Source organism: Lygodium microphyllum, chromosome 2 (assembly GCF_053477565.2).
Source record: "Lygodium microphyllum isolate KBCC chromosome 2, Lygodium_microphyllum_v1.1.10, whole genome shotgun sequence".
In the NCBI taxonomy this organism is placed as follows: domain Eukaryota; kingdom Viridiplantae; phylum Streptophyta; class Polypodiopsida; order Schizaeales; family Lygodiaceae; genus Lygodium; species Lygodium microphyllum.
In genome coordinates, this window is record NC_141136.1 from 151,414,916 (window position 1) to 151,440,379 (window position 25,464).

Here is a 25,464-nt window from a genome sequence, read left to right on the forward strand (position 1 = left end):
GTCTCCATGATCAATTACATTCTTATATGTGAATTGTCTCAAAAATAGAATATTGAGATTGGTGGTGTAGAGTGTGTTGTTTGTTGTGTGTGAAGTGTGCGAATTGTTTCCCTTTTTTGTGAGCAAAGGGAAGGTCCCTTTCCTATGCTCACCAAAATTCGAAGCGAATGAAGCATAGTCTAGTGAATTTTGCAAGTTCACAAATCGCGTAATGTGTGGTTAGGGGGTCTGGGAGGCAACGTTGCTAGGCCAGCTAGCATATAGAATAAATAATATATAAAACTAAACTAAATTATATATAGATAGATATAGATTCACAACAGGTTACTCTTGGTCTTTCACGCAAGATGGGACGCCATCCACCTTTTAAAGTCGAGACCTTGCATTGACTTCCATTCCAAGTCTGAGAGAGAGAGAGAGAGGGAGAGAGAGCGATGAACAGAAAATGAGAAAACAAGACATCTACACATGAGAGATTGAGAGCGTGGCGAAGGATTGCTGCAAAACCTGCCAGACAACACAGGGTCAACAACAAAGAAGAAGTGCTGATCATCGAGATTTTCATGGTTCCAATCTGCTCTGCTCGAAGGAAATTCGAAACGCTGTGAATCGATTGATGTAAGCATTTGCGTCGACCTTTTTCTCTGTTTGAACAGCCGCTTTATAATTCACAAGCATAGCTACAGCGTCCGTATGATTTCCCTTGAGGCAGCATACTTTTTTTTTTTGTGTATGTTGCAATGAAGCTACACACACTTAAACATACTGTTCATATCAAGACAACAATGATTTTTGTGTGTATTGCATCTAAGAAATAGAACTACATCCAAGCAGGAAATATCATCTTATAGGATGCACAAGGGAGTAACATAGGGAATCTCAAGCCAACGCCATATGAAACCGAAGTATCATAATCTCAAACACACTAATGGATTGCTAAACCTCTAGTCAATTTTGATCGAGTGATTCCCCGATTTCTAGCTGCTGGTGACATCTCATTCTCATTCTATTTTTAACACATTTTAGATAGAAAAGTGAAGGCGCATTGTGAAATGTGCCATCTCTTTCCATGTTGCTTGCATTTGGCAACCGTGTATTGAGGTTTAAGATGTTAGGTAGTTCAGCAGGTTTTTTTTTTTTTTTTTGAGGGCGTGATTTTGTGACTGTGTGTGATTAAAGAGATCAAAGAGGTGTTGTGAGCCGTACCAAGAATAGTACAATCTTAGGTAACTTAGTAGCGGAGAAAGTTACCATTCTTTTGGTTGTCTAGTGTAGAGTGGACAGTCATGCCTGTTTGCATAATTATGTGAATGAAGCAATTGTCTCAAAACTGAACATGGAAGCCAACTCCTGCAATTTACAGCATGTTAAAAACTGACTAGTATCATCCTGGGTTGATTGGTCCTGCCTGCTTATACCAATCACAAAGAATTGCATGACTGGTTGCTTTTTTGTATGCTGATACAATGTGCTCATTAAGAAGGAGTTTCTGAAAGTGAGGGTCAAGGGCCACTACTCTGAAGCTAAGTCCAAAGCCTAATTCATAGCAAAGGCACCGAGAATGATCCCTGCAGGATCTTTCCAAGTCTCCAACACAGCTCTGAGCCCAGTATGGGACATCATGAGTGCTGACATATTTGTAGTGCTTTTCATGTCCCATCTGTTTTTCAGCCTCTGGCATGGTTAAGGCAGAGTTCATGGCCTCTGCAACGGCCTCTATATTCCAAGGATTTAGCCTTATGGCACCACTGAGGGATACCGCCTTGATCGGGTAACATTCATTTTTGAAAATAATTTTTTTCTGCATATTGTTCTCTCTCCTGAGCAAAAAGAAACGAGAGAAATTATTATTCTCCATATTTTTTTACTTCATTGAGGTGGGCAGCATATCTTCTATCAGTGACTTATTATTATTCGGGCATCTATTTTCTCTCTCTTCCCTTGGAAAATGTTATTTTATTGCTGATCATTACTCATGGCCAGCAATAATAATGATTTGTCGGGCATGCTTGGTGTTGATGACAAGCTCGACGGCATCAATTACCCAATGTGGGCTTACATGATGCGAAATGTTCTTGTCGTGAAGAATCTATGTATATAGCTAACGGCACCGAGCAAAGGCTGATTTCTCCAACAATGGCACCACCTTTCACTTCTACATTGCAAGGTGGCTCTCATGATGCTAAATCATCCTCTTCTTCGACAATGTCTCCCACTCAAGGCCAGATTTGTTGTGATAGCCATGACGCCCAAGCGTATGCCCTAATCGCTTTATCTGTGAAGAGAGCAATCATTCCACGCATCCGATCATGCAAGACATCCAAGGAAGCATGGAATAAGTTTACGTCATTATATTAAGTGTGCAATGAAGCACGTGTTGCTTACCTATGTAAGCAATTGAAAGATCTTCACATGGAAGGAGGAGGTAATATGGATGTCTATCTCACCGGAATCAAAGATCTTATTGAGCAATTATAAAATATTGATGAAGAAATTCTCGATAACCAGCTTGTTTCCATCACTCTTAATGGTCTACCGGAGTCATATCAAGGTTTTGCTACCACCTTGTAGTTGGTAACTATGGGTAACCAAGTCACCTACAGCTTCGGTTAGCTTGTGTCTTTTTTGTTATAGAAGGAGAAAAGCTGTCTCAACGGCAATGCTAGCATGGCAATTGAACAGGCCTTTTCTACCCGTCATCGTGGAAAACCCAAACCCAAGCTAAAAAACAAGGTTGCTTGTCAAAAAATAGCAAACTTTCATGTTGGTCATCCTTCTTCCTCCACCCCTTCTACATTGAAGACACCCTTCCATGTCGGTCCATCCTCTATCAATCCTTCCAAGGGTCTAGTCAATAAAGCTAAGAGGTGTAACTATTGTCGGAAAACAAAGCATGACATCAATGAATGTCGTAAGCACATTGCATCAGAGAAGAAGGAGTCTGGTCTTGCTCTTACACACGAGACCGCGAACTATTCTTAGTTTAAGGTTATACATTTTTCATTCAGTGTTAGTATAATCTCTTTATTCATGATGCTTGTTTTTCTGTAACTAATGTGGCTTCTACTTGGTATTTCGGCAGTGGTGCATCTAAGCATATCTCCTCTTATCGAACATTATTTTCATCTCTCTCTCATGTATCTAAGGAGGTTATAGTTATGTGTACTAACAATGCCTCTTATGTAGTTAAAGGCATTGGACATATGCAGATTGTCTCCGTCTTGGGCACTCTTTTGGCATTACATGATGTTCTCTATGTGCCTGGCATCAAGAACAATCTTATATGCATTTCAGCCATTACTACTTCTAGGTTTCACGTCATTTTTGATGGCCCCGGATATGCGGTATATGATGATTAGATTTCTTCTTCCATTGTCTTGATAGGTACCCTCACTAAGGGTCTCTATCGCCTTGATCTAACTTGATGCTTAGATCAGCAACTTGCTGAAAATCCTATGGACAATGCTTTCTTAACAAATGAATATTTTCATGAGACACATTTATGGCATCAACGGCTTGGTTACATAAACTATCGAGCATTGATGAAGCTCCAGTCAGGGGATATGGTCAAAGATCTTCCAAAAAGTCACGTGCCATCAAATCACATTTGTGAAGGTTGTTTACTTGGTAAAATGCATTGATTCTCCTTTCCTAAGGATTGTCATGTTCATTTGCCATCTATTTTGCATCTCCTTCATAGTGATGTTTGTGGTCCTATGCGGACCAAATCCATTGGTGGATTTTTATATTTCGTCACCTTCATAGATGACAAATCCCGATTTACTTGGGTATATGGGCTGAAATCTAAGTTTGAAGTCTTCTCTTGCTTCAAGGCTTTTATTGCTATGGTGGAAAACCAAAGCGGCTTTCGAATTCAAATCCTTCTCACCGAGAGGGGGTGAATATCTTTCCAAACAGTTTTCAAAGTATCTTGCATCTCGGGGAATTCATCATCAATGCACCGTTCCTTACTCCCCACAACAAAATGCAGTAGTAGAGCAGAAGAATAGGTCACTCATGGAGATGAATAGATACACGTTGAAGAGTAAGAATTTATCGAATTCCTTTTGGTTCGATGCTATTCTATGTGCCGCTTATGTTTTGAACATGTGTCCCATAAGAGATTTGTGCACTATCACTCCTTTTGAGGCATGGATTGGCTCCAAGCCTTCTATCTCTCATATGAGGACTTTTAGATCATTGGCATATGCTTGTGTCTTCTCAGAAAAGACATAAGCTAGATGATAAGGTTGTTTGTTGCATATTTATTGAATATAGTCCTAAAAGTAAAGGGCACCATCTTTATCAACCCTCCACAAGCAAGGTTATTGTTGTTAGTAGAGATGTTCTCTTTGCTGAAAATGCTTCTCAGCCCTTGCTTGAGTGTAAAAAACAGCCCACTATTGATGCTTCAGACATCTTTGACAGCCTACTACTGCTTTTCCATAATGGTTTCATGGCTGATCCTTTTTCTCAGCCTTTATTTCCACTATGTATAGATACATTACAACAGTCTATTCAGCCTGATTTACAGCCACAAGAGCATCATGATACCTTGTCTGAAGAGCAGCCCCCTATTTTGGATCAATTGGAGCATACAAGGGCTGAAATTCAGCAGCCTAAAAGAGTCTCTTGCTGGTTGTTAGACACTCTTCGGGACAACAAATAGCCTCTTCCTTTGGCTGCCTGCATACGAGCCTCTGCTTACAAGGATCAAGGTAATCTTCTTGCATATGCATTGTGGCTACAACATGCAATGAAGAACCCCTATGTTATAAATGTGCTTTTTCTGATGATCATTGGGTGAAAGCAATGAAGGCAAATATTGATTCCATCCATCAGAATCACACTTGGGAGCTATGTCACTTGCCTCACGACAAGTGTGCCATAGGTACCGAATGGATTTATAGAATTAAAAGAAAGTCAGATGGTTCTATTGATAGGTACAACGGCTACCTTGTTGCCAAGGGCCATGTCCAACAACAAGGAATCGATTTTGAGGAGACTTTTTCCCCCACTCTTGCATTACCACCATCAGAAGTATTATTGCCCTTGTTGCCACTTTCATTGGGAGGTGCATTAGCTGGACATCAAGACAACATTTCTCCATGGATATCTTAATGAAGTGGTATATGTTTCTCAGCCTCTGGGACTTGCACTTAAAGGCTCTAAACACAAAGTTTGTTGTCTGAAGAAGGCTTTGCGTGGTTTAAAGCAAGCCCCACAGGCTTGATACACCTGCATACATTCTCATCTATTGCATCTTGGATTTCATGATAACCCTATTGAGACTACTTTATACAATCGACATTAGGGATCTGATTTTATTATTCTTGCGCTTTATGTTGATGACATGCTTGTCACTGGGACCAATGCTAGTCAAATTGTAGCGTTTAAGGCTGATTTACAGTAGACATCTACCATGACAGATCTTGGTCTACTTCAGTATTATTTGGATGTCCAATTTGCTATCATTGAGAGGGGCATCATTATGGCACAATCCAAGTATATTGGACAGTTTCTTCAACGTTTTTGGTTTGAGGATTGTAAGCCTGCGTCTACTCCCTTGGAGCTTGGTTTTAAATTCACTTCTTTTGATGATGGTAGTGGATCCTTTGATACTAGTTTATATCAGCAGGCTGTTGGATGCGTGATTTATCTATGTCACACGAGGCCCGATCTTCATTTTGCTATGTCCCAACTGAGTAGATATATGCACAACCCTTCAGTACTTCACTAATAGGTAGTGAAGCGTATCTTTCAATATCTTAAAGGCACCTAGGATCTTGGCCTTTTCTACAAGATTGATTCTTCACTCTCTTTGCATGGATATTTAATAGTGACTGGGCTGGATGTTCAGATTCTCGTCTCTCTCATAGTGGCAACTGCTTCTTCTTGGGTACATCTCTTGTTTCTTGGTTCAGCAAGAAATAAACTATAATTGCTACTTTCAGTTGTGAAGTTGAGTACAGAGCAGCGTTTACAGCCACAGTGGAGTGTGCTTGGCTTCGCAAGTTACTTGTAGATCTTCATGTGTACCAGACGGCTTTGACACTTATCTACACTGATAGCCAAAGTGCTTTGGCCATTGCACAGAACCAAGTGTTCCATGCCTGCACAAAGCATATAGAAGCTCCTTATCATTATGTTCGTGAGCAGATGTTAGCTAGAGAAATAAGAGTTGTCTTACATACCCACTGAAGACAACTTGACAGATCTTATCACAAAGGCTTTTCCTCGACCAAAGTTACAGGCCTTAAACTTGATTACACTTGTTTCATGATCTGTCGTACTCTGTATTGTCATAGGTTGCTATATCCACTTGGATGAACTTGTGCAACCACGACTTTATATTTTCTTTCATTTTCCAAGATTTTGCTATTTTTCCTAAATCAGTCCGCCCATTTCATGGAATGTGGTTTATGCGCCATCTCGTGGGCTACACATTGATACCCTTTGATCTATGATTCGGGCTTCCCAGGCATTTAAACTGTCATTAAATGCAATTGTTGCCCCTAGTATCCTAGTACTAAGTGACACTAGGGTTGGGGTTTATTTTAGGGTGTCCTACGATGGTTAAGTCGTTAGGGTTTCATATTTTATTATTTAAAGACACTTCGTGTCTCATTTTGCACAAGTGTGGCATTATTCAGTGTGATAATCTAGAGTGTTGTACTCTCTCTCTCTCTCTCATTAATTCATTACTTCTCATTCGTGATTGAGTATTGTTGTGCATCGATTACTTCTTTCATTCTTATTCGCTTTCCGTTATATTAATCACACAATTACTCCTCGCCTAGGCCAACATATCATCCTTGGATGATGCATATTTGATTGCTATGGATAATGCATGTCTTAAAATGTGTAAGAGACCTTGTTATGATTACTTACGTGTTTTTGGTTGTGAGGCATTTATGCATATACCTAGGTACAAGTGGAGTAAGCTTGATCCTAAGTCCAAGAAATATATTTTTCTTGGCTATGGAGAATTAGGTGAAATGGACTATCGCTTGTGGGATCTTGAATCAAAGAAGGTAGTACATAACCATGATGCCATTTTCAATAAGGGTAAAATGGATAAGCAGTCTATAAAATGGTTGATATTTGCAAAGCGATATTTCAGGAGGATAGGCAGCTAGCACATGAGCAGATTGTACGATTTGTTTCACATGATGCAAGGCTTGGACACCTTTGCTAATGTGGGAGTACCATAAGATAGTGGACAGCTAGTGGCTTTGGTTGAACGAGTTTTATACACATCTATGAGGTTTTCTAGACTAGTAGATAGATATGCTCCATCTCTAGTCTATGTCACAGTCACGTATTGTGGTGAATCTTCTTGTTATGTTTATACAATGATTAGAGATGACATCTTAAGTGGAAGAGGGACATATAGTTTGAGATAGATTTTTCGGAAAAGAATGCTACTTGGGAGCTAGTTCCTTTGCATAAGGGCAAACATGCATTGCTATGTAAGTGAGTCTACAAGCTAAAGGTATCTCTATCTGATGCATTGCCTAAGTATAAGGCAAGATTGGTGGCCAAAGCAGGAGAAGGGGATTGACTTTGATGAGATCTTCTCATTAGTAGTGAAGATGAATACCCTCTGTACGGTACTTGCTTTGGCTGCTAGAGGGGATATGGAGTTGGTTTAGATGGGTATAAAGACCACTTGCATGAGGATATTTATATGCAATAGCTTGAGGCGTTTATTGTGGAAGACAAGGAGCAATTTGTGTGTAAGTTGCATAAGAGCTTATATGGTTTGAAATAGGCTCCCAAGGAGTGGTATCATAAGCTCAATGCCCTAATATAGTTCAGGGATGGTGACCTTATGATCTTAGTTCTTTATGTGGATGACATGTTGATTGTTGGGAAGTTTATCATGGATGTGGATGCTTCAAAGAAAAGGTTACATGAAACCTTTGACTTGAAGGACTTGGGGAATGCTGGTCACATTCTTGGTGTGTGCATTATGAGAGAACGAGACAAAAAGATGCTTTACTTGTCTCAAAAGAAATACAATGGAAAGATGTTGGAGAGATAATATAGAGAGGGGAAGGCTATTAGTGCTCCATTGTCTCCATATTTGAAACTTAGCCAAGAGGACAAATCCAAATCAGATGAGCGAAAGGTTGAAATGGCAAAGGTTCCTTATGCATCTGTAGTTGATAGCTTGATGTACACCATGGTTGCTACACGTCCAAACATTGCCTATGTAGTGGGAGTGATTAGTAGGTATATGGCAAACCCTAGTAAGAAGCATTGGGAGGCAGTAAAGGGTATCATGAGATACTTGAACGACGCTAGATTTATGTGCATATGCTTTGGAAGGAAGGATACATATATTCTTAGGTATATAGATGTTAATTTTGCAGGGAGTGTAGACTCTAGGATGTCTACTGCAAGTTTTATCTTTACTTTCATAGGTGGTGCAGTTTGTTGGGTCTCTCGATTTGCAACCATGTACATCTTTATCTATCATTGAGGCAGAGTATGTTGTAACCACTAAGGCCTACAAGGAAGCTATATGGTTTACTCATCTAGTGGGAGATTTGGGCATTATAGGGGAGGTGCCTACATTGTACCATGATAGTTAGAGTGCCACTCAGTTGGCATGAAACCCTGTCTCTCGTGCGAAGACAAAGCACATTGAGGTGAAATATCACTTCATTAGGGAGGTTCGTGAAGTGCACATTGAGCTTGTTAAGATCCATATGAATGATAACCGTGCAGATCTTCTCAGGAAGAGTTTACCTTCTGAGTGCTTTGCACATTGCAAAGTGTTGATGTGTATTGGATAGTATCTTCACTTTCTTCTTATACTCCCATAAAGGTTCATTGACCTTTAAGTGGGAGGCTATTGGGGTAAAGGTGAATGCCTATAGTTGGGCGAGCATTCTTTGTATATGCACACATTGTACAATAACATATGAGTGAAAATAATAAAGAATAAGGGTGCCATTCATTTTGTATCCACATAACCTTCTTGTGTTCTTCTCTCTCTCAACTTTCTTGCACTCCATAACTTCTACTTTGCATCCCACCATTTCTTCCCTCTTAGCGACACCCCTAGAGCCCCTAGTGCCGCTAGGCTTTTAAGCTTTTGAGTAGAATGCACTTTTCTATCTATACCCACGAATATCTAGCAATTGGCTTCCTTTCCATTGATGCATTTTTGTATACATGGCTGTCTATATTTCAAAAATTGTGGTGAAAATACCCAACATAATGTAGTCCTCCATTGTAGTTCCATAGTGACATCCTAAGCGTCTCATAGGTTTTGCTCCATTGTAGTTCCATAGTGACATCCTAAGTGTACAATGCTCATAGGTTCTACAATAATCACCCTAGCATCTTTGTACATTGTATACTTTTCCTCCTTACATGCTTCCAATTATCAAACCCTCATCAAGGTATATTTGTCTCCCTTGAGGGCTCTCCTTTAGTGAGGAAGGCTTTTTTCTTATCCATGGCTTCAAACTTCCGCATGAGGATACACCCTCTCTTATCCATTAGGTCTCCCACTCTCTATGCATCTAGAATAGAATCCTCTTCTGCCCCCATTTTTTCACTCAAGGCTGTCTGATTTTCATGTGGGGTGCTGTTTTGACCCATCCGACTTCTCAAATTTGGAGTGCTTGAGTCTTCTGCCTTGTTTCTTGGTTTATGGTGGCATTTGTTGCTTCTACTTTGCTTGTATGCCCTCCTTTGTTCCTTTTTGCAATCTCAATCCATTGAGCATTTTCTTTAGTACGTATTTCATTGTTTTCATCTTATTTGATGTATACACTTCTTTAATCTCGGCTCTTATGAGAGATCTCATGTCATCCAGACCCCTCCTGCATGTTGTCTTCAGTGTTTTTGTGACCTTAGACCATCTTTTGATGCTTGTGGATGTGAGTGCATCATGCCCCCGCGTCTCTAGTATAGCTTTTCAAACTAACTTTTTAGTGCTGTGTCTCAGTATTGCAATTTATGACTGTTGTATCAGACCAGGTTAAACTGATCACTAATGCATTACTGTTTACATCACAACTGCATTACACAATACTGATTCCTTCACAACTGCATTGTTGTGTATCATGACAACATTTCTGAGTACTAACTACTGTTTATGTCACGACTGATAACTGATTACTGATTGTGAGTCACATCGGTATTCAGTCATACCAGCATTCACAGTATTCAGTCACGACCTGAGTATTCGGCTCCATCTGAGCACAGTCATGGCCTGAGCATTCTAGTCACATCTGAGCATTTGGTCACACGTGGAACATTCAGGCCTGTGCATTTCGTTGCACTTGAGCATTCAGTTGCACATTGAACATTCAGGCTTGAGAGAGAGAGAGAGAGAGAGAGAGAGAGCTGTTTATGAAAAAAAAAAGAGAGAGAGAGCTGATTTCCATCTTATATCCAGAAAATGGCCGAGAATACCTCAGAAGATAACAACAGGAAGCTTGATGCTGCCATGCCATCTGTGAATTGTGAAATTCAATCTGACAAGAACAATGCATCAGCCACTGTGGTCACATCAAAATCTGAACATGGCAGAAAAAAGAGTGTTATACAAAAGTTTTTTAGTAGTTTCTCAGTATTAGGGCACATATTCTACAGGTCTAGCAAGGAAGATTTTGAGAAAAAGCTGCAACACCTATCTAAGGAGGAAGCTGCTGCTCATACTCGTCTAAAGCGACGATCTCAGACATGGAGAAGATTAGCAAGGGGTGTGATTGTATATTCAATCGTAATTGAGGTACTTTTTTTAAATTCCAAATGTACATTTATCAGAAAATTTAAAACCCCTTAGAACCACCAGCTAGAAGTATTGAGAAAAAGTGTCTTTTGATGGTGCCAAGGTCTTTTGATATATATTTTAGTTTGGTATTTGTCAAGATCAGTTTTAACAACTGCTATTTATTCTTTCATTACCTCTTCATTACTTGGCTGCTTGAGTATTGAAGAAAGTTGTTTAGTTCAATTTCGATGATCAAGATTGGTTGTGGAAGAAACATTATTTTTGTGGATGGCTGTATATTTCCTGATATAATCTTAGGAACAGTCACAAGAGCATCATGTTTATGATGTGGGTGGATATCCTCTCTTCTCTCAAAACTTTTTCTGTTGCATGGTGGATTGCATGAAAATATGAAATGGGGAACCGGGATGGGGACGGTGACAAGGACGCCAAACCTAGGGAGCGGGGACATGGTAACAGGAACGGCATTTAAAAAATTACAATTCATGAAAAAATTTAATATTTCACTTATAATCTATGTGGAGTGTTAAAACCAAGGTATATAATCCACAAGGACAAATTATTGTAAGTTTTACCTTTAAAGTTATCATGCATAATTCTAAAACTAGTCATTACAAATTGAATTAGAACTTACAAGGTTCAAGAGTCAAGCTAGTCAATTATAAAACACATAATACATATTCTACGAAACAATGAACAATGAACTAAACTTTAAAGTCTAAGCTGAAAGAACATGCCCATTGCTAAAAAACTTAAAAGACTATAAATATAAAGTTTCGTCTCTGAAAGAACATGCTCATTGCCCCAAAAAAGACTACAAATATGAAGTCTAATCTCTAGACTGAAGCGAAATGCGGCATGCCAAAATAGCTTAAAGGGCAATTGCAAGTACAAATATAATGTGGGCATGGCACAACAGTCCAAATGTCACACTATCATTAATGATCATAATATCATATACAATATACGTGTCATAAGACTCAGGATAAGCAAACTAAATCGAAGATCATCATTATGATCTGAGGTTGCTCTAGCTGCTCTTGAAGTGCTAGCCTTATCATCATGTGTACCATGAATGTTGCATCTCCCTCCAACATCAATATGTATCTCCTCTTCTTGCTATATCTCCCACTTTGAATGGATCGGGCTTTGTTGTCGTATTCTTACATAACATTCTCAAATTAGCACTAATAAATACCGGATCGTTTGCTCTCTCCACATTAAGACGGTTCTTCTTCTTTGAAGCAATGTGAGCGTATGTACTCCACAATTGCTCTAAACAAGAGGAGCTAATTGACTGACTTAAAATATGGATGGCTAGTTGCTGCAACTTAGGACCATTTGAACCATAGTCCTCCCACCACAAAGCTGCCGCCATCTTATAGCGATCCTCTTATGCATCCCTATAACAAAAGAACCCTAAAAGGTCTTATAACATAAAAGCTGGTCTCTGATCTTTCGTCTAGTACCATGATCAGACACTAGATGAAACAATATAAGTCTCCATGCATCCATAACCTTAGTGTCACACTCTTGACCCTTGCCTTGGAACTCAGGATCCACAACAAATGTAGACGTATGTATGGGTGAGCTATAGGAGTTCCACTTCGTTATAACTAAATGGCATATCTCCTAATATGCCTCATCATTTGGTGCCAACTCCTGTAGTTTTTCATTCAGCCTATCCATAGCCTCATATACCTTGCCAATCAATGCAAGGTTGCATAGCATCCATAACCTTCAATAAATGCACAATAGGTGATACCATAGTATCCATCCGCTTTACATCATCCCAAAAAGGAGAGTTATTTGCTTTCTCCAAGTATAAGATACTTGTAGGAGTATCTGCCAATGCTGATGAGGTGAACTCATCACTAAGAAATAAGTGCCTCAAGGCTCCACTGCATTCTCTTAATCTGCCTAGCATCAAGAAGCTAAAGGCAAATTTGGTATCAGAGTATTTTAAAAGTGTCTTCTTTGATGGCAAAGAGAACTGATGGTAAAGAAATTGGTGATTCAAAACAAAGCTAACCATTTGAGCTTCTTGCTCTATGATAGGTGTGATCCATGAAAGGTTACCAATATCCTTTAGTAGTTTATTCAAGCGATGAGCCATACAATATGAATTTGTGATATGCGGATAATATTGCTGGATAATAGGACATGTTGCCCTATTTGCAGGCTCTACATCTGCAACAAATTTCACAACATGCTCTGGCCAATAAGCTTAATACTTGTAACCCACTTTGCTGCAAGTACATCTGCCGACTTTCTTGTCCACGATGTATCATGTGAAGATGTGAAATACATTTCCCTATGAGAATAAGCAACCATGCTATGAATGGATCGCTTGCTTGTATCACTCCAACTATTAGCAATCAAAGAAACTCCATTGTCATTGTTGCTTGCTCAACAAGATGCTTTTCCTTGTTGAGAAAAGTGGTGCATAAGGTCTCTGATGATGGAGTTATATACGAAGGGCCATACTCACCAACCTTCTTGCACATCAATTTAAAATACTTTGATCTAGTTGCACGAAATTGAATGTGGTCATGATAGAAAAAATGTGTCACTGATGTATCCACCTCTTCCTTCTTCTTGGGATTCCAACTAGCATCAAGTGTGCTCTATCTATGTGCAACATGTGGCGCTGTTGATGCCATGGCTGATGCAATGCCTGCAGTAGGTGTGGAGGTAGCACTTCTTGATACTAGTCCTGCTCTAGACACATTTGACGGGGATGGTGTCACAAAAATTATAGGGTTAACTACAAACGTCGTGGTCTAGGCACAACATAAGCTTGTTGAGTTGCTACATGGTCATGGAGCTCCCTTTGCTTCTCTAAGGTCACATTAGGACAAAATTGTACCTTTGAATTTTGCTCATGTAGGAGATAAGCTCAGACCTAGTTATGCATAACATGAAGCAAGTGGCAATTGGTATTCCATATTCTAATATTTAAGTAACTTTGAAAAATTAAAATTAATAAAAATTGGAAATAGAAATGCTCATTTCAATGGATTACCCTTGTTCGCTCCACTAATTCTCGTAGATTTTTGTTGATTCATAGATCTCCACTTTGTTTGTGCTGTTTTGGTATCATCTAAGGTTTCCTTTCATGCTGTGGTGTTACATTTAGTATCTCATTTGTAAGGCTTTTCACCTCTGCTACTGCCTGTTTGCCCTGTGATGCTGCTGAGCAAATAGAGTCTGCTGCTTTCGTGGAAGCTGTACATAATGTTTGTTTTTTTGAATATCCTGCCTGGGTCTTCTGCTGATATGGCCTTGTGGAGATTACCTCTTGCTTCCTTCTTCCAACTTGCTGAACTGACCTGTTTCATATTCGACAGTTTGGCAGATAGACTGGCCTTCCTTCACCACATGGTTATATTCTGCTTCTATCTTCAGCTTAATGGATCTTGCACCCAATGATCACGTGGATGCTTGTCAGAGCAGCAACTTGGCAAGGACAAACTTTTCTTGAGGCACTGCAGTTGCAGCTGGTCAAGTTGCATGGGTGTGTAAAAACTGAACACCCAGCACATTTTTGGCAGGAAAGCTTAAGGCCATCTTTGTGTTTGGTGAATGCATGAGCACGAGTTGACCACCATTGACACTAGGTATTAGTCTCATGCCATCTCCTTTGGATGCTCATGAAAGATACCTAGTGTCAATGGTGGCAGTAGCAAGTTGATCTCACTTGAGAATACTCTGAGAGTATGTTGGAGATGGTGGAAGTCATGGAAGAGGATGATGAAGAATCGATACTTTACAGACCCAAGAAGGTTATTGGCAAGTGGGAGAAGATACGTCACTACTGAGTACTTTAGGATTTCTGATCAGGTTGCAAGGCCTTCCAGACAGTTGGTCTTCATGGGTATCCTCCATTTTCTTGAGGGGCACCCCTTATTAATGGTTGTTGAACAAAAGGCATGATGGGATAGCTTTTAACAGGAACAGGGCATTCTCTGCCTGACAGATATGAGCCACGACTCATGCATACTCTCTATTTTTGAAACCATTTATATAAGGGGAAAGAGCATGACTGGGCTTCAATATGAGCCTGTGGTTATCTCAATTGCATATAGCTATCAAAAGTTATGGAAGTTTAAGACATGCTACCTTAAGTGGATTCAAGATCACACACACACACACACACACACACACACACACACACACAGACAGCATCTTTTGAGGCCAAAATCAGCCTATGAGACAGAACCATGTACAATGCTGGTCATCACTAGATATCAAAGTCACACGTGTGACATTCTAAAAGATAGAAGATGGTCAATGGTATACTGTGAAAAGAAGCTAAGGTGATGTACAAAACAAAATAGTGCTCATATAGGGATACAATGAGAGGATGAGATAGTACATGTCTAGCTATGTAGTTGAATGTATGCCTATATCTAATTCCACCCAATTAGGATTGGCGGATAGAGTATGTTATACATCTTGGATGAAATAATATGAGGGTAGCATCTGGATCAAGTCCTCAACTTTGTCAGTTGCTGCTCATGTCGTTGGCGGATCTCCCTCATCTCTGTTTGATGTAGCATTTGTGTGGTATCCCCGTATCCGCGGTGGCATATTGCTCTAATCTCCTTAGCCTTCTAGACTATCATCCCTCTTTGTGCGAGTGGTGTATGTAGTCACTATCTTGAAGGAATTGGTGAGCTGTGACTAACGTTTCCCTCTTTGTAGTGCCAACCTATAGTAGTGATGTATTGAGCCTTTGAATCTTGACTAGGAACTTGCCCAAGTGGCGTTGGTGTGGGGTGTGAAGATATGCTAGGGTTGGCATTGAGGATGTGAAGAAGAGTGTGGAGGCATTGCTAGGGTTTGCACTGACGAAACACAGTGTGTGTGACCACAAGAGAAGCACAACAAGACAAACACAGACACAGAAAGCAAAACTCAAACCCTAAGTGCAAAACTGAGAACTTATCACAAACATAAGAAGAGATAGAAAGAATACAACTCTGAAGTGAATAAATGCTGTAAATGAATGTAAGAGTATATAGTGTGCCCAAGGGCAGAGCAGTGTGTCGAAGAGTGACATCCATCGAAGACGGATCCCAAGTGTTGTGACCACCGGTCAGAGTGACGGAGTGAGAGAAAAACCAAACGTTGATCAACGGAGTGTGAGGAGATTGCAGAGAATGTTGCCTGATAATGTGGGCAAAGTAGCAAAACGCAGGAGTAGAACGCCGTAGTAAAATGTGGCAGTAGGACGCTGTTGTAAAACGCCCCAGTAGAAGGCGATAGTAGAACGAGGTGATGGTAGCAGTCGCGAAGGTTGGACCACCATGTGGTGGGAGATTGATGACTGAGATTTGCACACAGGATGAGAAACGTGCACGGAAGAGAGAGATAAGAATGAATGGGGGCAGCTTGTCTATACATAGATAAGGATGGACCCTTCGAAATTAGGGTTTCACTGAACTCTCTTGAACCGCTCCTCGTTTTAGGGTTTTTATTAAATTAAGCTTGTTTTGGGGTTGTTTAAGCGGCTATCAACATGGAATGCATTTCTTACCTCAACACTCACTCTCAGGCCCAAAACATGGTGAAAAAAGAAGGCCAACCCATTTTGCCGAGGGCGTCCCATCCTAAAGTAGGTAGGGTATCGGAAAAATGGTGTATGGTGGTTTTCTTGTGGCCTACCAAGACTACAGAGGCGATGGTTAACTTACCAAGGGAGTCCAAGTAGTCACCCTAGAGAGGATAGGGCATTGAACAAAGGGTGCTCGTCGGCTGCCCAATGGCCTATCAAGCCCTACAAAGGCGGATGGAACTACAATGAACTTTGATTAAAAAAATATATATTGATTTAAGTAAGAGATGATTTGTGGTCAATTGAGGAGAAGATGGGAGAATGAGAAGGGATGGTTAGGTCCAACCCATCACAAAACAGACAAGCTATCCATCCACTTGAGGATGGTGATGATGAGGGAATGGTGATGAAGGAATGGTGGTGTGGTGTATAAACCGTCAATGGAAACAACTTAGGATCCGCTTAGTGGTGCTTTGCACAATGAGTATGCTACATGTTGTGAAATGCTCATGTAGCAAGTGTCACCTAGACAGTGTTTCTTGTGGAGAAACTTGCTCGAGTGCCCTAGTACAAAGATGATAAAATCATGCAATGCAAAGGGTGAAGGTATAACAAAGGGGGGGGGGGGGGGAGGCTAATGTCGAAGACAAGTGCCTAAACCTGTAGAATACCAAGAAGGGTAGGAATCTCCTCTCAACCTGGAATGGCGACGCCAAAGGAGGAAGAGGAGCCAAATGTTGGTCCTCATGTGGTGTTGAGAACCATGAGGAGAAGAAGTATCCTGACTGGAAGAGCAAGGTAGAAGTCACCACCATGATAGTATCAAGAAAGATGTTGTATGTGTGAGAGTGCGCTGCGGAAGAGGGAATACGAACACGGAGGGAGAGAGAGAGAGAAAGCAGAAAATAAGGAAGAGAAATCTGCACTGACTGAAATGAATGCTGAATACACTGAAATGGACTGATCAGTCCCTGCACACAGCCCACAGCGTCAGTGAGGGCACCAGATCAGGCTGATGATGATGGCAGCACCACCACGGGGGAGGAGTGTCGAAATCTGCAAGAAGACAAGTGACCAAGTGGGGAGGGGGGCTGCCTATAAATAGGCAACGGACAAACCCTAACCCTAACCCTAAAATGGGCGCAAACCCTAAAAATGCCCTAAAATGGGTGCCCCACAACAGTGACCAAAAAGTGGCCGGGCAGCCAATGGCTGCCCACTAAAAGAGGCCAAAAAGAAATACACATCCTAAGATAGCCAGTCAAGAGTGACTAGCCTCGCCCATCATAACACATGATAGACATGTCAGAGCTCCTAATGTCCTTGTTTGACTCAGATTGAGGCTCACAGGTAGGAGATGACAAGGCATGACAAACATGACTGCTAACACCCCCTCTCAGATCCTGGATGTGGCTGAAGGCCGAAGAGGAAATAGATCTTGGGGTGGCAAGAGGAATGCCAATGTCGATGAAGTCCGTCGATGTAGACTGCCCCTGAAGAAGCTCCTCACAATCTTGGGAATCCCCCTCTAAAACACTAGGGGCCAGGGAATCCACAGCCGCATCACCGAGATCGTCCCCCTCTAAAAGGGATGGGGGGTACAGGAAACCACCGGAGGAGGAGGTGGGGGATGGGAAGGAACCTGTGGAATAGAAGGTGCACAAGCGGGAACGGGTGTAGCAATAGACTGCCGCGGAGGACCCTGCATCAAAGAAGGGGAATGGAGCCTGTAAAGCCCGCTCTCCTGCCAACCTGTAGATAAGACAGCTCCTGTAAAAGAATCCTCAAAAACAACGGCATGCTCAGTGAAGATCACTCGTGTGCCAAGCCTCATAAGGCCATAAATTGAGAGGAGGGGAAGGCCCAAATCCGGAACATGTAGGGCCTGTGAAAAGGAGCTCGAAGGTCTGTCGGTAAACAAAGGCAATGTGCCAACACCACTAATAGGCACCGATAAAATGTCACCAACAGTGATTGAACCCTTTGATGGACGGAGATCCTGTAACAAATCACCTCTGGGAGTCGTATGACTCCAAGCACCACTGTCCACTAACCAAGGCTGTGGAGAAGACACTGCAGCCACGGAAGAAGGATCCTCCTCCAAAGCATGGATATGAAGGAACACTGACTCATGGATAACAGCTGGTGTAGAGGTAGAAGAAGGCTCCAATGTAGATCCACCCTTCGCTCCCGGACGAAGGTGAGGGTACTTTTTCCAACATTTCTCCTCTGAATGTGTCCCTTTCCCACAGTATGGGCACTTCGGTCTCTCTGAAACTGAGTCAGAGCCTGAAGAACTGTCCTCCTTCGTAGCCTTTGACTTTTTCTTCTTCTTCTTCTGTCCTCCCGAACCTGCAACAAAGGCTCTAATGGAGTCGGATCCACTAGCACTGACCTCTCTGAGTTGCTCATCATGCTCCAAGACAAGCGGGGATAGCTCCTCCCATAGAAGCTTCTCACGGGTCCTCGATGTAAGAAGGTTGGTGTAGAAGACATCAAACCGAGGTGATGGCAGCTGAGTCAAAAGAATCATAGCCATGTCTTCAGAAGATATCGTCCGACCGAGGGATGCAAGCTCATCCCTCATATCCTGTAATCTGTTGATGTGGTCCTTCATGGAAGGACTATCATCAATAGCGAGCATCCGCAACTTCTTTTCGAGAGATATCCGGTGGGCAAACGTCTTCTGTTGATAGAGAGACGCGAGCTTTCTCCACACGTCTGCTGCAGTCTTCAACCTGTGAATATGAACAAGGACAGAATCCTGCAAACTCAGAAAGAGGAAAGATCTGGCTCTAGAATTGAGCCGATCCCATAAGGTTGCACGATCCATAGATGTCCCATCTGCAGGATCCACCTTAGGCCGGGGAATAGGAACAGAAACAAGCTCCCAAAGATCGAAGGAGTCCAAGATACACTCCACCTTGCAGGACCATAGAGAAAAGTTGGAGCCATCCAACTGGTCCTCTTTGGGCAGCTGAGGAAGTATGGGTACTTGTACAGGGGGTACCAAAGGCTGCATCTTCGGTCCACTGGAAGGGGATCGCCGAGATACATGAATAGAAGGGGGACGGGAAAGAGGAATAGACTCCGGACGATGGTCCTCGTGATAGAAATCACGCCTCCGTTCAGATGAGTGTCGAGACAAAAGCTCGTCATCTAAGTCATCAAAGCCCGTAAACTGATGAGAAGACATCTTCGATATCTGCAAACACCAAAATACAACAAGGGAAGGTTGCTGGTTCTGAAACACAAACACCAGAAGCTCTTGAGCTGGCCGCCTTGCACAGAACGCAAGCATGATGTCAAACGCAAATGCTAACGATGCAGTCACCACAGAAAAACAGCCTCCTGCCTCAAAACGCCAGTAAGGAAGATGTCGCCCAGCTGTTGGGGAGGCCGCCTGGCTGAAAACGCAAGCAGGAAGAGGTTGTTGATGACGTGGCAGCCACTGGAGAAGGCGCCAGCAGCAAACGCAAATATTTGGGACCTCCTGGAAGGGCCGCCTTGGCTGTTGGGGATGACGCCAGCAGCAAACGCAAATAGATGGACACCAAAACAGGCCGCCTTGATCAAGAAGATGGTGCAGAAGGTGACGCCTTAACTGTTGGAGACGTCTTGACCAGCAAACGCAAAGTTGTGGGTGTTCTCCCACGTAAATCTCAGCTCCGTGTACTCTCCTTCGGCTCTGATACCATGTGAGAGTGCGCTGCGGAAGAGGGAATACGAACATGGAGGGAGAGAGAGAGAGAAAGTAGAAAATAAGGAAGAGAAATCTGCACTGACTGAAATGAATGCTGAATACACTGAAATGGACTGATCAATCCCTGCACGCAGCCCACAGCGTCAGTGAGGGCACCAGATCAGGCTGATGATGATGGCAGCACCACCACGGGGGAGGAGTGTCGGAATCTGCAAGAAGACAAGTGACCAAGTGGGGAGGGGGGCTGCCTATAAATAGGCAACGGACAAACCCTAACCCTAACTCTAAAATGGGCGCAAACCCTAAAAATGCCCTAAAATGGGCGCTCCACAACAGTGACCAAAAAGTGGCCGGGCAGCCAATGGCTGCCCACTAAAAGAGGCCAAAAAGAAATACACATCCTAAGATAGCCAGTCAAGAGTGACTAGCCTTCCCCATCATAACACATGACAGACACATGTCAGAGCTCCTAATGTCCTCGTCTGACTCAGACTGAGGCTCACAGGCAGGAGATGACAAGGCATGACAAACATGACTGCTAACAGTATGATCCGCCTTGGGAGGGGAAGCCTCCATGATGGTAGAAGATCAAAACTCTAGGAAGATGAAACTATGAATGGAACAATGCACATCCCATGTCTTCAACCCAGGTAGGACTAGTCAAACCTATATGCTACCATGTATTGAAAACAAAGTCTGCAAAAGAGAGTAAGATCTACAATCATAGATGTCAGTAGTGAGATGCTCTAAAAAGAAAAACAAAACTGAAATGAAAAATGAACTGAATGAACAAGTGTAATAATGTAAATGTGTATATGTGTGTAAATGCACTGGAAGGCTTGAAAATGAAAGGCGAAGTGCGTGGCTACCATTGCATATGGCGAGGTGGGGAAGAAGGCCTAGAAGTTGCAGTGGAGTTCCTAGGAATGTGAAGCCCCAAGGTCGGCAATCTAGATAGGGAGACAATGTGCTGGATAAAATGGAAGTATTTGTTGGGCAACTTGTTCAAGAAGAATGCGATCTGATCATCGTTTGACTTCGAAGAGCCAGTTGTGGCAAACTTGGCTAGTAATCAGTGATGTTCGGCCAACTTGACTTTCAGACTATGCCCTTTCTTTATGGAAAACTCATGAAGCTCAAAATTAATGCTTATTATGCCAAGTACGATCTCGAGCCGCATAATGGTTGATGAGATGACTCCAACGTTCTGATGCAAGAGGGAAGTGCTGTAGCTGGGAGTGAAACTCAGGAAGCAAACCCTGCATCAACTTGATATTGGCTGTGGCATTGCGAGCTCTCCATAGATAGATGTAATTAGGGTGGGCCAGGTGAAGGTCAGGCATAGGCTCAAGACCAACAACAAGGTCCCAAAGACCAACAACGTTTTGATGCAAGAGGGAAGTGCTGTAGCTGGGAGTGAAACTCAAGAAGCAAACCCTGCATCAGCTTGATATTGGCTGTGGCATTGTGAGCTCTCCATAAATGGATGTAATTAGGGTGGGTCAGGTGAGGGTTAGGCATAGGCTCACGATCAACAACAAGGTTCCAAAGAATCCGAGACTCGAGTACTTGCTGCATAAAGACTAGCACTCCACAATATCTGTAGGATACTCTTTATAAGAGCACTAGCTCTAATGCCATGTGAAGAAGAGTGTGGAGGCATTGCTAGGGTTTGCACTGAGGAAATACACAGTGTACAACCACGATAGAAGCACAATGAGACAAACACAGACACAGAAAGCAAAACTCAAACCTAAACGCAACTTAAAACTCAAACACAAACAAAAAAAGGGATAGAAAGAACACAACTCTGAAGTGAATGAATGCTGTAAATGAATGTAAGAGTATAGCTCAAGGGTAGAGCAGTGCGTCAGAGAGTGACGTCCACTGGAGACAGATCCCAAGTATTGTGACCACCAGTTGGAGTGATGGAGTGAGTGAAACAGTAAACAGTGATCACCAGAATGCGAGGAGACTGCAAAGGATGATGCTTGATGATGTGGGCGAAGCAACAAAACGTAGTAGTAGGATGCCACAGTAAAACGTCACAGCAGAATGACGCAGTAGTAAAATACCGCAGTAAAATGCCGCACTAGAATGCAGCTGTAGAACGAGGTGATGGCAGCAGTCGCGAAGACTGAACCGTCACATAGTGGGAGGCTAATGGCTGAGATCTGCACATAAGGGTGAGAAACTTGCATGAAAGAGATAAGACTGAATGGGACAGCCTGCCTATTTATAGATGAGAATGGACCCTCCCAAATTAGGGTTTTATTAAACTCTCTCGAACTGCTCCCTGTTTTAGGGCTTTCATTAAATTAAGCTTGTTTTGGGGCTGTTTAAGTGGCTAATCAATATGGAATGCATTGCTTGGCTCAATAGAGGAAATACACGTACGACCAAGACTGAAAGATACACTCTCAGACAACGACAAGCAAAACTCAAACCCTAGACACAAAACACAAACACAAAACTCAAAACTCAACACAGAGACAAACATAGAGAGAAGTAAACTTTAAAGTGAATTAATGTTGTAAATGAATGTAAGAGTGTACAAAATACCCAAGGGTAGAGCAATGGAGTGTCGGAGAGTGACGTTCGTATGAGATGGATCCGAAGTGATGTAACCACCAATTAGAGTGTCGGAAGGTGAGGAAAGCACCAAATGCTAGTCATTGGAGGATCAGGAGATTAAGGCAATAGCACGGATGATGCTTGAGACAATGTGCGGCAACAGAAGTTGCAAATGCAGCAATGATGCAGCTTCCAACAAGAGGAGGATGAGCGCTAGCTGCGGGTTGGCAGCGAAAAGGGCCAAATGCATGCTGCACACCGACGCTTGATGTAGAGGGAGAGTTGCCACCTATTGCTTGGCTGATGGAGTGTCGAATGCAGGCAGGAGGAGGCAGTCTGTGAGTTGGTGATGGTAGATAGACCAAATGTAGTAGAGGAGTGAGAATTTACACAAAAGGGATGAGGCTAAATGGTGGGCAGCTTGTCTATTTATAGATGTTGAAGGGTGCCTAAAAAATTAGGGTTTTGGGAGACCATTGGAACTTTCAAACCGACACTAATTTTGTGTTTTTCATTAATCAAGCTTTTTTTGGGACTGTTTAAAAATGCTAATCAGCTGTAAAGTGTGTTTTAGCTCAACATCCTCTCTCAAGCCCAAAAGTGAGCCTAAAAGCGAAGGCATAATTACCCTAAGGTATCCCACTCCAAAGTAGCTAGGGCATTGGACAAAAGGTGCATGTCGGTTGCCTTGTGGCCTACCAAGCTCCACAATCACCACAAGATACTCTTTAGAAGAGCATTGGATCTGATACCATGTGAAGATATGCTAGGGTTTCCATTGAGGAAATAAAGCATATATGTTGAGCTAAAAATGCATTAGCTTGGCTTAAATAGCCCCAAGACACGCTTAATTAATGAAGAAACCTGATTATTTTAAAAGCAAACATGATCCTAGAGAGTTACTGTGTTCCACATGCAAAATCCTAATTTGGGTGCCCCAATTTTTCTATAAATAGGTATGCACCCCAACACTCTCCCTCAATCTCATTTTTGCGGGTTCGAGGAGCCATATCTTTATTGCCCACACCCTGTTCGCAGAGGACATTGCACTCAAAACTTCGCATTGTTGTCTGCTACTATTTGGTGCCTGATTCCAGCGGTCATCTTCATTTGTGAGTTGTTGTCTACATCTTGAAGCTATCACCTGTATCTAGGAGATGTTGCCTAGTACTTGGAGTTGTTGCCTATTGTTAGAATTGTGCGTTTATTGCTGATATCATTTGCTAGACATGTCGCCATTAGATTGACATTGTCGCCATTATCCAATTCTTGCTTTTGCTGACTTTCTCTCTCCTCCAACTATTGCCTGCACTTCCGGCACAATCATCTATTGTTGCCAGCTATCACCTAGTTTTTTTCTCTCCTCACATACATGCATTTTTGGTCTTTCTCTCCTCATTGTGTGTTTGCATTAGATTTAGACTCTCTAGCTGCATTTGTTGTTGTTCGACACATGGAGGTTATCTTACTGTGTTATGGGATATGTTTTAGAGTATGGCACACTCTACAATTGATATCTTTTTCCTTGATCCCAGAGATACGAGAGTTCGAGGTTTAGTATTTGCAAGCACAAAGTCTCAGATCTGTGCAAAATTAGCCTAGAAAGTTGGGGCTTTTCCCGAATTTGGGGATCTCAACACAGAATTGGACAATCTGACTCAAAAATTGCAAAGTCAGTGCGCATTTGGCCGGGATTTTTGGGGTTTTTTCACATTTTAGTGAAATTCTTTCAATTTCACTGAAATTAATGCACACAAGACTTGGAAAATTTGGGGATTTGTCCAAATTTGGTGTGAGCAAGATGCAACAGTGATATCTGTCTTAGAAATTGCAGGAATTTATGACATTTTGTCTCCGACATTTGGGGCTTTGAATGTACATGCACAAATTGGGCTGAAACTAACCCAATTTCTCGACATTGAGGCACATTGGACCCCATGCAATTTGGGGGTTTTGCAGTTTGGGCAAAATTTGTGCAGCATTTGGTCATTTTATGTACATGCAGGTTGAATTCCGCGCAATTTGGACATCAACACTTGGTAAGATTTGGGGGTTTTGCTGAAATTGCTTTATTTTGGCAAAATTGGACTGTCGTATGCATGACAGAGAAAATGCAGATCTGTGTTTGACGCTTTGAGCACAAAATTTTGGGGCTTTTGACCGTTCGTGTCAAATTTTATGCCCGTGGGTACATGTACAACAGAAATTGCAGCTGAAATTTTGGGATTTCTCATGTAATGTGATGCACATGCCCTTGGAACAGCTGTAATCAGTTGGATAATACTGTAGCACATGGTTTGGTGCTTCTGAAAATTTAATTACAGATCTGAAATCTGTACTTCTGCATGGTCATTTATTGCTGATTGGTACTTGTTTGTACCTTGGTCACTTGGGTGACAGTTTGGGCCTGCATTTGCTGGTTTTTTGGTCACATTTGGGCTAAAAATCATGGCTGCCAGCAATGACAGTGGTAATTTGATGCACATAAAGAAGCTTGAAGGTGCACATAATTTTGCAATGTGGCAAAAACAATGCTACAATATCCTGTTACAAAAGAAGCAGGCAAAGCCGATCAAAACCAAAGGGGCAAAGCCTGCGGACATGGATCAGGACGATTGGGATGAGTTGAATGAGCTTGCACGCTCAACCATAGAGATATCGATTTCTGATGCCTTGCTCTTCAACATTGAAGGTTTGGATTTTGCATTTGCTATATGGACTAGACTAGAAGAACTGTATGCACAGAAGAGTGCTGCAAGCAAAGTGTATTGCTTGAAAAAGCTTATGGATTTGCGTATGAAAGAAGGTACAGCAATGTCTACTCACTTAAGTGAGTTTAACTCCATTTTCAGCCAGCTGGTTGCCTTG

General features: G+C 42.0%; 1 protein-coding gene across 2 annotated transcripts in view; it reads left to right on the forward strand.

Moving 5' to 3' along the window:
* Positions 1-329: 329 nt before the first annotated feature.
* Positions 330-25,464, forward strand: part of LOC148040468 (uncharacterized protein At2g24330-like) — a 47,391-nt gene continuing 22,256 nt past the window's right edge. The window contains exons 1-2 of one of the 2 annotated variants that reach the window (XM_087699644.1): positions 330-618; positions 10,421-10,756. In XM_087699644.1, coding sequence (XP_087555770.1) covers positions 10,424-10,756 — 333 coding nt within the window. In that variant the 5' untranslated portion in view covers positions 330-618; positions 10,421-10,423. The remainder of the gene's footprint in view (positions 619-10,420; positions 10,757-25,464) is intronic. The other variant, XM_087699648.1, reaches the window with a different exon arrangement.